General features: G+C 35.6%; 1 protein-coding gene across 1 annotated transcript in view; it reads right to left on the reverse strand.

The window, feature by feature from the left end:
- ITFG1 (integrin alpha FG-GAP repeat containing 1) overlaps positions 1 to 13,210 on the reverse strand; it is a 236,755-nt gene that overhangs the window by 216,063 nt on the left and 7,482 nt on the right. The window contains exons 4-5 of the mRNA XM_067718121.1: positions 12,045 to 12,102; positions 10,767 to 10,841 (exon numbers count right to left, since the gene is read on the reverse strand). Of these exons, the coding sequence (XP_067574222.1) occupies positions 10,767 to 10,841; positions 12,045 to 12,102 (133 nt within the window). The remainder of the gene's footprint in view (positions 1 to 10,766; positions 10,842 to 12,044; positions 12,103 to 13,210) is intronic.

The following is a 13,210-nucleotide window of genomic DNA, read 5'->3' on the forward strand; positions in this document are numbered from 1 at the left end:
ATAATTTCCTTAACTCCATTCGAATGCCAAGGTCACAGATGTTAACTGCTCTGATGACAAAAGAAGAAACAGCAGAGATGAAAAAGTGGGCAGTTCTGAGTCATGTTGAATCTGTTGACATTTCTTGACCTCTGTAGAAAATTCCAATTACTAGTTTGTCCCCAACAGGAAACATAATTATGTCAAGGTGTTCTAATTTGTAGGCATCATCATCTTTAATCTCAAAGAACAGCATTTATCAAAGGATGAATTTAAATGTAATTAATGTCAACTGTAGCTTTTAGTTGCCTATTACGGTAACTGCTCTTAGAAATGACTGCTAATCCACTCACTTTTCAATGATCAGCCTACAATGAGTTGTCATATATTTAAGATACCCAGGTAAGGGACTTCCCTGGTGGTGCAGTGGTTAAGAATCCGCCTGCCAATGCTGGGGACAAGGGTTCAATCCCTGGTCTGGCAAGATCCCACATGCCATGGACCAACTAAGCCTGTGCGCCACAACCACTGAGCCTGCGCTCTAGAGCCCGTGAGCCACAACCACTGAGCCCGTGTGCCACAACTACTGAAGCCCAGGTATCTGGAGCCTGTGCTTCGTGACAAGAGAAGCCACCACATTGAGAAGCCTGCACACTGCAATGAAGAGTAGTCCCCGCTCGACACAACTAGAGAAAGCTCGCGCACGGCAACGAAGACCCAACACAGCCAAAAATAATTGATTAATTAATTAAAACAACAAGAACAACAACAACATTCATGTAATACAACTGAACTATTAAAAAAAAAAAAGATACCCAGGTAAAAGCAGTTACTAGGAGATAGGTCTAGCGTGAAGATGGGTCTAGCATGCTTCTCTAAGCTGCCTAGTCCAGTGGTCTTGAAAACTTTTGTTCCAATAGACTCTTAAAAGAATTTACAAAAACTATCTCTTAATACCTAGAAGTTCATTTCTAAGAAAGTAATATAAATATTTTCAACGTTTTAAATAGCTACAAAAGCATGTAATCTTTAAACCTATTAGAATTACTGGTTTTTTTTTTCTTTTTTTGCGGTATGTGGGCCTCTCACTGTTGTGGCCTCTCCCGTTGTGGAGCACAGGCTCCGGACGCACAGGCTCAGTGGCCATGGCTCATGGGCCCAGCCGCTCCGCGGCATGTGGGATCTTCCCAGACCAGGGCATGAACCCATGTCCCCTGCATTGGCAGGCAGACTCTCAACCACTGCGCCACCAGGGAAGCCCCTAATTACTGATATTTTAAAATAAAATGATTACTCTAATTAATGGAACAGAATAGGGAGCCCAGAAATAAACCCACACACTTATAGTCAATCTATGACAGTGGAGGCAACAATATACAATGGAGAAAAGACAGTCTCTTCAATAAGTGGTGCTGGGAAAACTGAACAGCTACACGTAAAACAATGAAATCAGAACATACTCTAACACCATATACAAAAATAAACTCTAAATGGATTACAGACCTAAATGTAAGACTAGATACTATAAAACTCCTAGAGGAAAACATAGGCAGAGCACTCTTTGACATAAATTGCAGCAATATTCTTTTGGATCCATTTCCTAAAGCAAAGGAAATAAAAGCAAAAAATAAACAAATGAGATGTAATTAAAACTTAAGAGCTTTTGCACAGCAAAGGAAACCACTGACAAAATGAAAAGACAACCTACTGAATTGAAGAAAATATTTGCAAATGATATGACTGATAAGGGATTAATATCCAACATATATGAACAGCTCATATAAATAACTCAACATCAAAAAAACAACCAACACAATTAAAAAATGGGCAGAAGAACTGAATAGACATTTTTCCAAAGAGAAAATGCAGATGTCCAACAGGCACATGGAAAGATGCTAAACCTGGCTAATTATCAGGGAAATGTAAATCAAAACCATAATGAGATATGACCTCATATCTGTCAGAATGGCTATCATCAAAAAGAACACAAATAACAAATGTTGGTGAGGATGTAGATCGTACACTGTTGGTAGGAATGTATATTGGTATAGCCACTGTGGAAAACAGTATGGAGGTTTCTCAAATAATAAAAACAGAGCTACCATATGATCCAGCAATTGCACTCCTAGGTATATATATCTAAAACAAAAACACTAATTCAAAAAGATATGTTCATAGCAGCATTATTTATGAAAGCCAAGATATGCAAGCAACCTAAGTATCTAACAGCAGATGAATAAAAAAGATGTGATATATATATGTGTGTGTGTAATACACACACACACACACACATATATACATACACACAATGGAATATTACTTGGCCATAAAAAAGAATGAAATTTTGCCATCTGCAGCAACATGGATGGACTTGAAGGGCATTATGCTAGGTGAAATAAGTCAGACAGAGAAAGATAAAAACTATATGATATCACTTGTATATGGAATCTAAAAAAAACAACAAACTAGTGAATATAACATAAAGGAAGCAGGCTCAAAGATATAATACAGAACAAACTAGTGGTTACCAGTGGGAGAGGGAAGGAGGAGGGGCAATATAGGGGCAGGGGAGTAAGAGGTACAAACTATTAAACAAGGATATATTGTACAACACAGGGAATAGAGTCAATATTTTACAATAACTATAAATGGCATATAAACCTTAAAAGCTGTAAATCACTATATTGTCCACCTGTCACCTTTATAATATTTTATAGCAACTATACTTCAATAAAAAAATTAAAATGATTACTCTTAAAAATGTATTCAGTAGAATATAGATACCATACTGATTATTATCCACCATCATCCACATACACCCACAAACCACATAAAAAAGCTCTTCTTCTCTTTATCCTTGGACTTGTACTTCTATTCTATTTCTGTTATAGAACTTTATCATGATGTAAAATGTTTTTATATCTGGTCTTTTTATGTCTCCAAAGAAATGTATATCTTCAAATTGGTATTTAAATTGGCTTTATGCATCCAGGTGTTTTAAAAAAAAATCTCTTTGAGGTTGAGTTTTTTTTTTTTTTGAGGTCGAGTTATTTTAACTACTACTGTACACCTGATGAAAAAGCTTTGAAAGCTTATTAAATCAAAGGTAAAATTTCATTGGAAATGCATTTTTTTGAAGAAATGAATGGAGCTTTAAAATATATTAGTTTACTTACCTTTAGACTAGCATGACACTGCTAGAATGAAACAGGATTCAGTGTCAAGTCTACTCCTTTTCTTCATCTTTATAGATACAGATGCTAAGAAATCTTGTTCATATATGTTCATTAAAATCTCCATGGAAATTTAATATTAATATTAATTTTTAGGTATGATAAATACATTGTAATTATGTATTTTAAAAACATCCTTATTTTTTAGAGATATATACTTAAATATTTATGGATTAAAAATGTCTGGGGAGGGAGTTAGAGAGAGAAATGAAGGAAAAGTTGTGAATGAAATAAGACTGGCCAAGAGTTGCTAACTGTAGCTGCATGACAGGTGTATTATATGCAAATTCATTGTCCTATTTGCTCTACCTTTGCATATGTTTAAATTTTTCCATAATGAAAGTTAAAAAAAAAAGAATTTAGAGCTGCTGATTTAGCTCATTCAATTTATGTAAAATGCCTGGTATATAATCCAATTAGCAAAGCCAGTCCTCACTGCAAACCAATCTCCAAATGAAAGTTATTTTCTGTCAGAAAGAGTTTGACCTCATTTTTTCAATTCAAATAAATTTGTTAACATGTGTTTCAAGGAACATTACAAAAAGTACTGAGAAAAGTACAGATTATATATTGTAGGAAAGATTACTAAAAGCAGTCAAAATTAAGGTAATTTTGATAAAATTGATTTATCTATTTTCATAAAATAAGTTATAAAGACAAGATAGTAAAGCAACATGCTGTTTCTCTTTAGTGAACTTAAAGCATTGCAATGTAAAGTACAGCTAAAATAATTTATAATACAATAAGTATGATAAAAGACATAACAGTCCATTAAATGTATGTGAATACTGACTCTGGTATCTGGCTTTCGGAGTAAATAAAAACAGATTACAAAAATGAGAAATCACACAATTTCTTTCTTATTTCTTTAGACATACCAAAGTTTTCCCTATGACTTTAATAAATGAGAAAGGTATATACTACAAAAAATTATTTGGCTCAGGAGCCAGCATGTAAATTTATTTTCTATTAATAGGAGAAAGAAAATAGTAAATATTTCATAAGACAAGATAAAATATTTGACTTTAAATGGAATTTTCTTGATATGATTTGATAAAGTAGGTATTAGCTACATTACAGAAAAATGCATACCAAATATAAAAGAAATTATGTAAAGGTTTTATTCATAGGTTTGGTAGTCCTTGAGAACATTCTGGTCACATCTGAAACAATCACTGGCATGATCCAAAACTACACAGGCATGAAAAGTACCTTCCTTCCATTTAATTACGTGTCTTAGGGATAGAGTACTAAGAAGAGCTAAAAGGTCTGCTTTGCTGAATTTGGTGTTTCTTACGGATGCTCTGTGCTGTGCTCTCCCAGGACCCTCTCTCAATAATTACAGATTCTTTGACAGTAGTCAGGGAATGCAGGAGGCAAAGTCATTAAACAAAAACTGTCATTACTCCCACAACCCCACTCTAGCACATCTGAATTTAGAACATATCAATGTGGATCAAAATGCTTTTTGCTACCAAGCTTCATCTGAAGAGAAATAGGAAGAAGAAATAGGAGAAGAGGAAGAACTGGAAATTCTATTAGTTTAGTATACCTGTGTTTCGTGCTGTACGGGTTTTTACTCCCCAGGAAACGTATAATTAGTGAGATTTAGGACGGGTAAAGAACATGGCATTCTTATATGAAGGAGGAGAAAGTTATAGTGAAAATAGGTACGTTTTCAGGCTCATCAATTTTAGGTAGGAGTACCTATGAAACCTGAGGATCTAGTTGCTTAAATGATCTGTGTTTGCATATTCCTTTGCAAGTCTTTACCTATGGTAAAGTAAATAAACACAGCCTACCATGCTGTGTATCCAAAGATGACCACATTATTTCCCATCCCACATGCTCTTTTACATTTCAGTTAAGCCACGCTCACATCTAGAGGTAGAGTACATAATCCTCAAATTCCCTAGAATATTAGCTAATTCTTTGAATAGAATGCCACAGAAGTGATGCTGTTTAACTGCCAGGACCAAGCCTTAAAGAGATCTCCAGCTTCTGTCTATACTCTTGTATTGCTTCTTCTTGGAAAACAACCACTATGCTATGAGGAAGTCTAAGTTAACCATGTTGGAGCACCACCAAAGGCCCTCTGTGACTATAACAATGGTAATGGCTATACAGAGTTGAAGGCAGGAACAAAGGCTTTACAATTTGGAAGACCAAGATTCAAATCCCAGATCTACCATTTATTTACATTGCAAGCTTACAGTGGTCACTTAACCTTTGAATTAGCTGGCTCCTTGACAGCGCCTCTTGAACTACACAGCTACCTGTTGTGGGAAAAATATGAGACAACTGATGGAAACTGCCAACCCCAGAGTTACTAAGTAGATATTTTAAAAAGCAAATAGGCTTGTTTAAGATTCTCTTTCATCTCATCCTTCCCCATCCAACCCTGAGCCTCACAGAGGACAATAAGCTGTGCAATCCTCAGTTATGCCTCTTCAGGAGGGGCATGGTGAGGAGTACAACACATGAGAGAAGAGTGGGAAAAGAAGCATGGCTGAAGAACAGAGTTACATTGGTAAATACTTGATGGGTTATTCACTCACTCTTGGGCCTCTATTAGAATTCAAAGGTATGGGTCAGACCAGATAAATCTTAAGGACCTCTTAGAAATAGCACCTTATGTTCATAAGAGAAAATGTGGCGATTTCTTTCAGCCATATCCTTACTTTGTCCAAATGTTCCTACCTCCACAGGGTGTGCAACAGTGATATTACACCTGAGAGACGGCCCTAGCAGCACTGGCTCCTAGGGCAGGAAGACAGAAGAGAAGGCAGTCTGAGGAGAAGCATAGGCCCCCATCTCTACTCAGGACTACTATGGAACTCAGGAACTCATGCAGCTCAGAGCCTAGGCCTCCAGACTGTTAAAAATCAAGTATTTGTAGGGCATTTTCAATAGAATATACATTTTTAAAACATACAATAGGACTCTAATGAAAGAGAACTTAACCTGTATTTTCAGGAATTATAAATTATTTTGATTCATTTTACCCTAAATTGAAATGATAATATAGACCAAGCTTACTCAAAGTCTGCTCTATACACATAGCTTCTCTAACTGTGCTTGTTTGTTTTTCTTTTTCTAATTTTTATTGTGGTAAAATATATATAACATAGAAGTTACCATCTTAACCATTTTTAAGTGTACAGTTCATTGGTATTCTATGCTTGTCTTTTTGGTTTTTTTTTTTTTTTTGTGGTACGCGGGCCTCTCACTGTTGTGGCCTCTCCCGTTGTGGAGCACAGGCTCAGGACGCGCAGGCTCAGCGGCCATGGCTCACGGGCCTAGCCACTCCGCGGCATGTGGGATCTTCCCGGACCAGGGCCCGAACCCGTGTCCCCTGCATCAGCAGGCAGACTCTCAACCAGTGCGCCACCAGGGAAGCCCTCTATGCTTGTTTTAAAATGGACTTTTTTCAATACATGCAAATCGTAATAAAATAAAACAAAATGGTTTCCTCTCAAAGAAGGAAACAAAATTTTGATATATGCTAATAGAAATATGTTGAATTCAAAACACTTTTAAATATCATCAATATTAATGATGAACAATTACCGTTGAACTTACTTGCACAAAAACTCAAAAGAAGTTCTCTTTCTAAATGATTACTACAAAGAAAACATATCTAAAAAATTGTAAGATTTAACTAAAAGCAAAGTGAGTAAATTTTGAGAATAACCTCTTAAATTCACTTAGAAACAATCAAAAGTTCACTTACATACAACACTGCCAACCAGAACATAAAACAAAGCAGTATAATAAATCACCAGGGAATCAAGCGTCATTTAATTGACTCCCCAAAAGCTTCTGGTGGGACTCCAGGAAATAAAAGTATGGATCCTTGAATAACAAGTCACTTGAAATAATCACAGCATATACAATTCTAAGTTATCTGCTAAAGCTTTCACTATTTCTGTGGCTTAATTTTGAAAAGAAAAGGTTTAGGCGAGAAACGAGAGAATCAATGAATTTATCTCCAATAGCAAAGTTTCTTTAGGAAAAGAGAAAAGTTATAAAACTGATGCTCTGTTTCTATGGAAATACCAATAAAAAACTTATTTCTTAAGTCCTAATAGATTCCTTTAAACAACAATGCTCAAAATACAAATGGTGTATAAGGTGAGAAAGGGAGGGGCTTGCTAGGGGAATTCTAAGAAAATATGAATCATCTCAAAGCTACCTTTTTCTGTTAAGACTATGAGTACTAATGCTGACTATAAAGTTAAAAGCTGTCCTGATGATTATTTGGTTTTCTTTTGTGTTATAAATCTCTTAATTTTCATATTTTTTCTAAATAGATTTAAATGACAAATATCATTATTTCATTAAGATAAATATTTGCAAAATTTTCTGTAATGCACCAGCAAACAAACAAATCAGCAGTAAAAATGAAGGGTGATTTAATAAATCAGTCATTGGTTATAATGTAAGAAGATTACATAGAAAAACAGGGATTTATTCCTTCTGAATTGAGATTAAATACCTATATTTAAATAGAAGATAGTTTTTTCTGCTAATGGAGGAAAAATATCCACTCACATAAATAAGTTAAAAATGGCTGCTTTCAGTGCCATCAATATTCCATTCAAAATATTCATGCAAATGTTTGTGAAGTAAATGGAGTATGGCAAAAGTGCTTGTTTGTCACATACCTGGATTAATATTCCCAGGTATACAACTTCGGCCTGACCCAGTAATGTGTTTGAACTCAGTATATGAGTCACAGAAAATATGAACAGACCAACATTACATTTGGCTTTGATTAACATTACAGGTACAAGTGTTTTCACGTCAATACTAAAAACAATATCCTGAATGCTTATGCAACATCAGTTTCAAATACCCTTTTACAGAAAATGCTCATTAACGATAACCTCATCACTGCAAAAGCTGCTCTAACACTTAATAGCTAGGTGTTATTTCTAAGTAATGTGGCACATTATTACATTATTTCAAGTCATTATAAAGTGAGGTGGAGGCGCAAACTGAATCCTCACCTTTGTACATTTAACACACTTCAATTATCTCTGGCACCTCAGCAGAGGTTTAGCACCCTTCCTGTCCCTATCAGATAACCCCCACAGTACCAATTAAAAGGGATTCTTCTACCTATCACTGTTTCCAGCTTAGGCTGACCATCTGCACCCTTACTCCAGCCAAACTGATGTTAGTTTTACCTGTGGGCAATCTCCTGTTTCCATGCCTGTATTGGGCCACTTACAGCCATGGGCTTTCCCACACAATCCCATGGGAGCATTTAGCATTCTATTTAAAGACCATTGCAAAATTTCCCATAAAATTAAGGTGCTAGCCAAATTTAATTAAATTTAAGATAACCTTGGGTCTGGCATAAATGAGCATAATAGTTAAGTTGCAAAAGTTGGTTAGATTCCTTAATAGATAAGACTGGGCTGCCAATCATTAGTCATGCAAATGGTCCAAAATGTCAATACTAATGGCTTTTTCACTTATACATCTAATCATATATCTGTAACATAAAATTGATATGGCAAAATACATTTTTCTTATTTTAGTAACATATTAATGCTTGTCCCCATAGAGACATATTCAGCTTTCTGTTGTCTGAATAATAACGCAAGCAATAGTCATCCTAACAATGTTCTTGACAAAAATTCTTTTCTGTCAATTTTTATAACTTCATTTTAAAAGTTGTCAGGACAAAGGTAACAGGATAAATCTTGGATACAAACTTGTTACCTATAATATGGTTAGCTACTATTGTTTAATCTGTAATTGAAGTTTAAATGAGAAATATAAAATAGTAGAGAATTACTCCAGTATACTATAGTATGCCAGAGAATAATGTATAAAAAATAAAAGTGAATATATCTTTAGGCAGAATAAGTTTTTTTTTTTTTTTTTGCGGTACGCAGGCCTCTCACTGTTGTGGCCTCTCCCGCTGCGGAGCACAGGCTCCGGACGCGCAGGCTCAGTGGCCATGGCTCACGGGCCTAGCCGCTCCACGGCATGTGGGATCTTCCCGGACCGGGGCACGAACCCGTGTCCTCTGCATCAGGAGGCGGACTCTCAACCAGTGTGCCACCAGGGAAGCCCCAGAATAAGTTTTTAAAGAAGCATCAGAGGAAAAAAAATCTAACATAGAATTCAGAACAAATAAATAAGCTATGACATTATCACACAATATCTAGTAGTTTTTACTTTTTCAATTATCTACAACAGCTGTTTCATAAGTCTAAATTTCCAAAGGTCAAACCACATCACATTAAAAATATTCCAAGTATTTCTTTCACTAAAATGGAGATTACCATGAAATAAACAAGGCCAGAAGTCACCATCACATTCTCAATCACATGTCTACCCAAGACAAACAAGCAGGGCTTGCTATGGTAGGAGTCACCTGTGCCTTCCCCTAGCCCACCCACACTCAGTTCCTCCCAGACATAGCCGCAAAGGCAAAGCAAGATCTCCATCCAGCTGGTCTCTAAAGCAGGGTTCTCTTCCAGGTATTTTTCAAAGTTTGAGGAAAAAACAGGTTTCTCATTAAAGATTCACAGCAAGTCTTTCAAAGGTCACTATGACTAGCATAAAAATACTCATATTCTTTATGGAAAACTTTTAAGAGAAAGTGACAGGAAATGTAACAGTTTCACCTCAGAATAGCTCACATTTTGATAATTTACTTGTCTTTGTGCCTGTGCATCACATTTCAGAAACTAATCATAAAAATACATTACGTCTCCAAAACACAGAGGGAAAATTCATTAGATTTATAGTGCCTGGGAAGACAGATTGATAAAGGTGGTTCTCTGCACTTGCTGGAAAGTCAAAAAAATAAATAAATGTGTTCTGTACTCTTAAAATGTTTGCCTTATCAAATACAGAAAAAATTAACCAAGTTGAAGGTATCTCATGAAAAGTATCTTGCTATCATGAATTCTTGTGTTAGGAAGGCAGTTCTATTTAAAGCTAGAGGAATTATAATGGAGATCTTTGAAATGCAAGATTCCAGGCAGTTTTCCCTAAGAATGGCATTCTTGGATAATAAGAGAATCCTAGCATACAAACGGATCAAGGATAGAGTATATATGGAAAAGTCTCCAGAGCTTAGAGAAGGAATGTTTATATTTTCAGGCAATTATTGCTCATTGAACAGAAGGAACAAGGCTTATCAATGAACATCTGGGAGCTAACATGACTAAGGTAGAGAATTCAATCAAGACAGCAGCTATACATACTATTTAAATTAAATCTTTCCATTTCTAAAAACATCCAATGAACCAATATTTAAATGGGGACTTGCAAAGTTTGTATCTCTAATTTCCAGAGGGATAAAAGGATTAAACTGGCTCTACACAGAAACCAGTCGCAGATCAAATCCATAGTGTTTGAGAAAGCTTATATGTTGACCAAATGTCCTTTTAAAAATCTTAAACAAGGATTTCCAATGAGCTGGGGTTTTTTCCCCCAATGGTTAAAGCAATCCGTTCACATAGATACACAGTCCCTCCAACAACAACATGTACAATTAATTACATGGATATAATAATATTTACTCACCCTCCTAATAGTATTTGTGGCTGGTTGGATTCATTTGTGATACCAAATATATCAGGAATTAAATCGGCATTGAAGCTAAAAAGAAAACATTAAGCAGCCATTTTATTAAATTCTCACTTCTAATTTAGTTTAAAAAGAAAAACAAACTTTGGGGAGGTGTGGTAGACATACAACAGTCAGTATCTGTTGCAATCAATGGAATGTCAGATGTGACGTGTTTCACTCTGAGGCCAAAGTGTTTAATTTTCGTTATTGGACCCTCCAGTCATCTTGGCAATGAGAAGAACATGACGGTACAGCTCCACAGACGATGAGGCCTGTAAGACACTCTGAGAGCTGGCAAAAGAGCCTATCACTGACCCACACTGGACCTGCAGTGTGAGCAAGAAATAAACTTTTGTTGTGAGATTTTGGTGTTGTCTGTAACCTCTACATAGCCTAGCCTGTCTCTGAGTGATAAGGAGACTGTTATTTCAGAATCATGACCCTCCTTATTTAGTCAGATAGGCTTAGGAGAAATAACCCACAAAAGTAATCCCTAGTTGGTATAAAAATTTATACTAGCCACTGAATATTGTAATAACAATGAAAAACACCCAATTATAAAAAAAATCAAGCTGCGCACCTTTAAAAAGATTAATCCGTGAATTAAATTTCAGACTTCTAATGGTTACTGACCTATTGATGTATGACTATGATTTTAATAACTGTACAAAAGGCAGCACTGGAAACAAGAATGTGGCTATACATTGTTTACTCCCCGAAATGATATCTACATCATTACCAGAATCCTAACAGAAATCTGGATTAACTTTATCCTGGTACATGAGTCTACTTTGAGGAGATAAATGATAATACTAAGGAAGAGTTGTGAAAAGGACAAAGTTTCTCCTTAATACAGAAATCTTTCTAGGTCTCTAGAGGAAATCCTCTACCCTTCGTATCTGTCAATCAAGCACTAACAGTTTTATCCAAAAACAGTTTTCTTAATTGAGTAACAACACGGCTAGGATCAACAAAGATCCATCATGGACACATTCAAAGCTTTTAAAACAAAACCAAAAAGACAAATCTCTCCCTCTTTGCAAAATAATGAATTTCACCTTTCTCTTTCTTCCATCATGGCAAATACATATATAATTGAGAGGACAGGCCCCTATCAGCTTTAAATGGAGAATGAATTTAGAGTCAATACAACTTAGCAAAGTAGTTTCCTATGTGAAAGATTTTATGTTTGTAAGTTTAAAATCATTCAAAGGGAAGCAAGCACATACTTACTCCATAATTAATGGTTCATCCTGAAAAGTCCTATTGAGTATGGTCATATTGCAAGGATCTGTTAAAAAAAAAGAGAAAATATATAAATGAAAAGGCATTTTATAACACATTATTTCTGATATTTGCACTTAGGGAAAATACTCTTTCATTCTTTTCAAAATTCAGCTCTAATTAATTCCAACTATTAGCATTAATGAGACACTATAAATCTAACTTAAATGGACATCAAGTTTGTAAAGATATATTGGGAGAGTTTATTCTACAGTGAAGACCAGCATTACAATAACTTCCTTTTGAGTCTTCATTCTGAAAATCTCTTAGATGAGTCTTCTTTATATACAGTTTAGCAGTAGAGCAGTTGACAATTAAGGTTTTGAAATAAAGAACCCAATACATGCAAAACTACTAGACTCTAAAACGTCCATGCCCTCCTCTCCTCCTTTCTTCAGTCTGGCTCCATGAACAAAGTTGTCCATTTAGGTATAATTAATTGGCTTTTCAGATAAGACTTGAAGATTTGTGGGTAGATAAGGTAGACTGACTCTCAACCTTTACTCTAAACTTTTTGTGCTTTCCTGTACTGGGGAGACTAGAAACCAAAAATAGCATTTCTCAGATATCCTTGCATTTAAGATTCTAAATAAAATGTAAGCCTTGCTAATTAGATATGGTGAGTTTTCCAAGGCAGGAATGAGGTGAAGGCTGTGTTTCTGCCATTTCTGTCTTAATGTCTGATCACTGAATTGTAAGTACTAAGAGGGAGGGTGCATGGCATCCATTTTGCTGGTGAGCAAGTGTCATTCTGGCACCTGTTGTGCAACTTGCCACTTTCTGATGGTAAAAAGGCAGTAGCTTCTTTGAAGGCTTTGAGGATTGTTCCTGAAAGTTCAACCTCGTGTGTGTTCTTTAGCCATCACAATAACTCTGTAAAGCATAAAAAACCTTTAATAAATTCTCTCTTCCTTAAGCTAACAGAGTAGATTTTGTTCCCTGGAGCTGACTGCAGACCAGTTCTAGGTTGAAAAAGAAGAACCAGAAAACAGTCTTTTAAAGAAGTTTTTAGAGACAATTACTGACACTCAAGAACTGCATTTTTGAACTGATTTCTGAACATTATTTTTGTTACACTGACCTAAGAATACCAGGCATATTTCTCCTTTAATATC

The sequence above is a fragment of the Pseudorca crassidens genome, chromosome 20 (assembly GCF_039906515.1).
Source record: "Pseudorca crassidens isolate mPseCra1 chromosome 20, mPseCra1.hap1, whole genome shotgun sequence".
NCBI lineage: Eukaryota > Metazoa > Chordata > Mammalia > Artiodactyla > Delphinidae > Pseudorca > Pseudorca crassidens.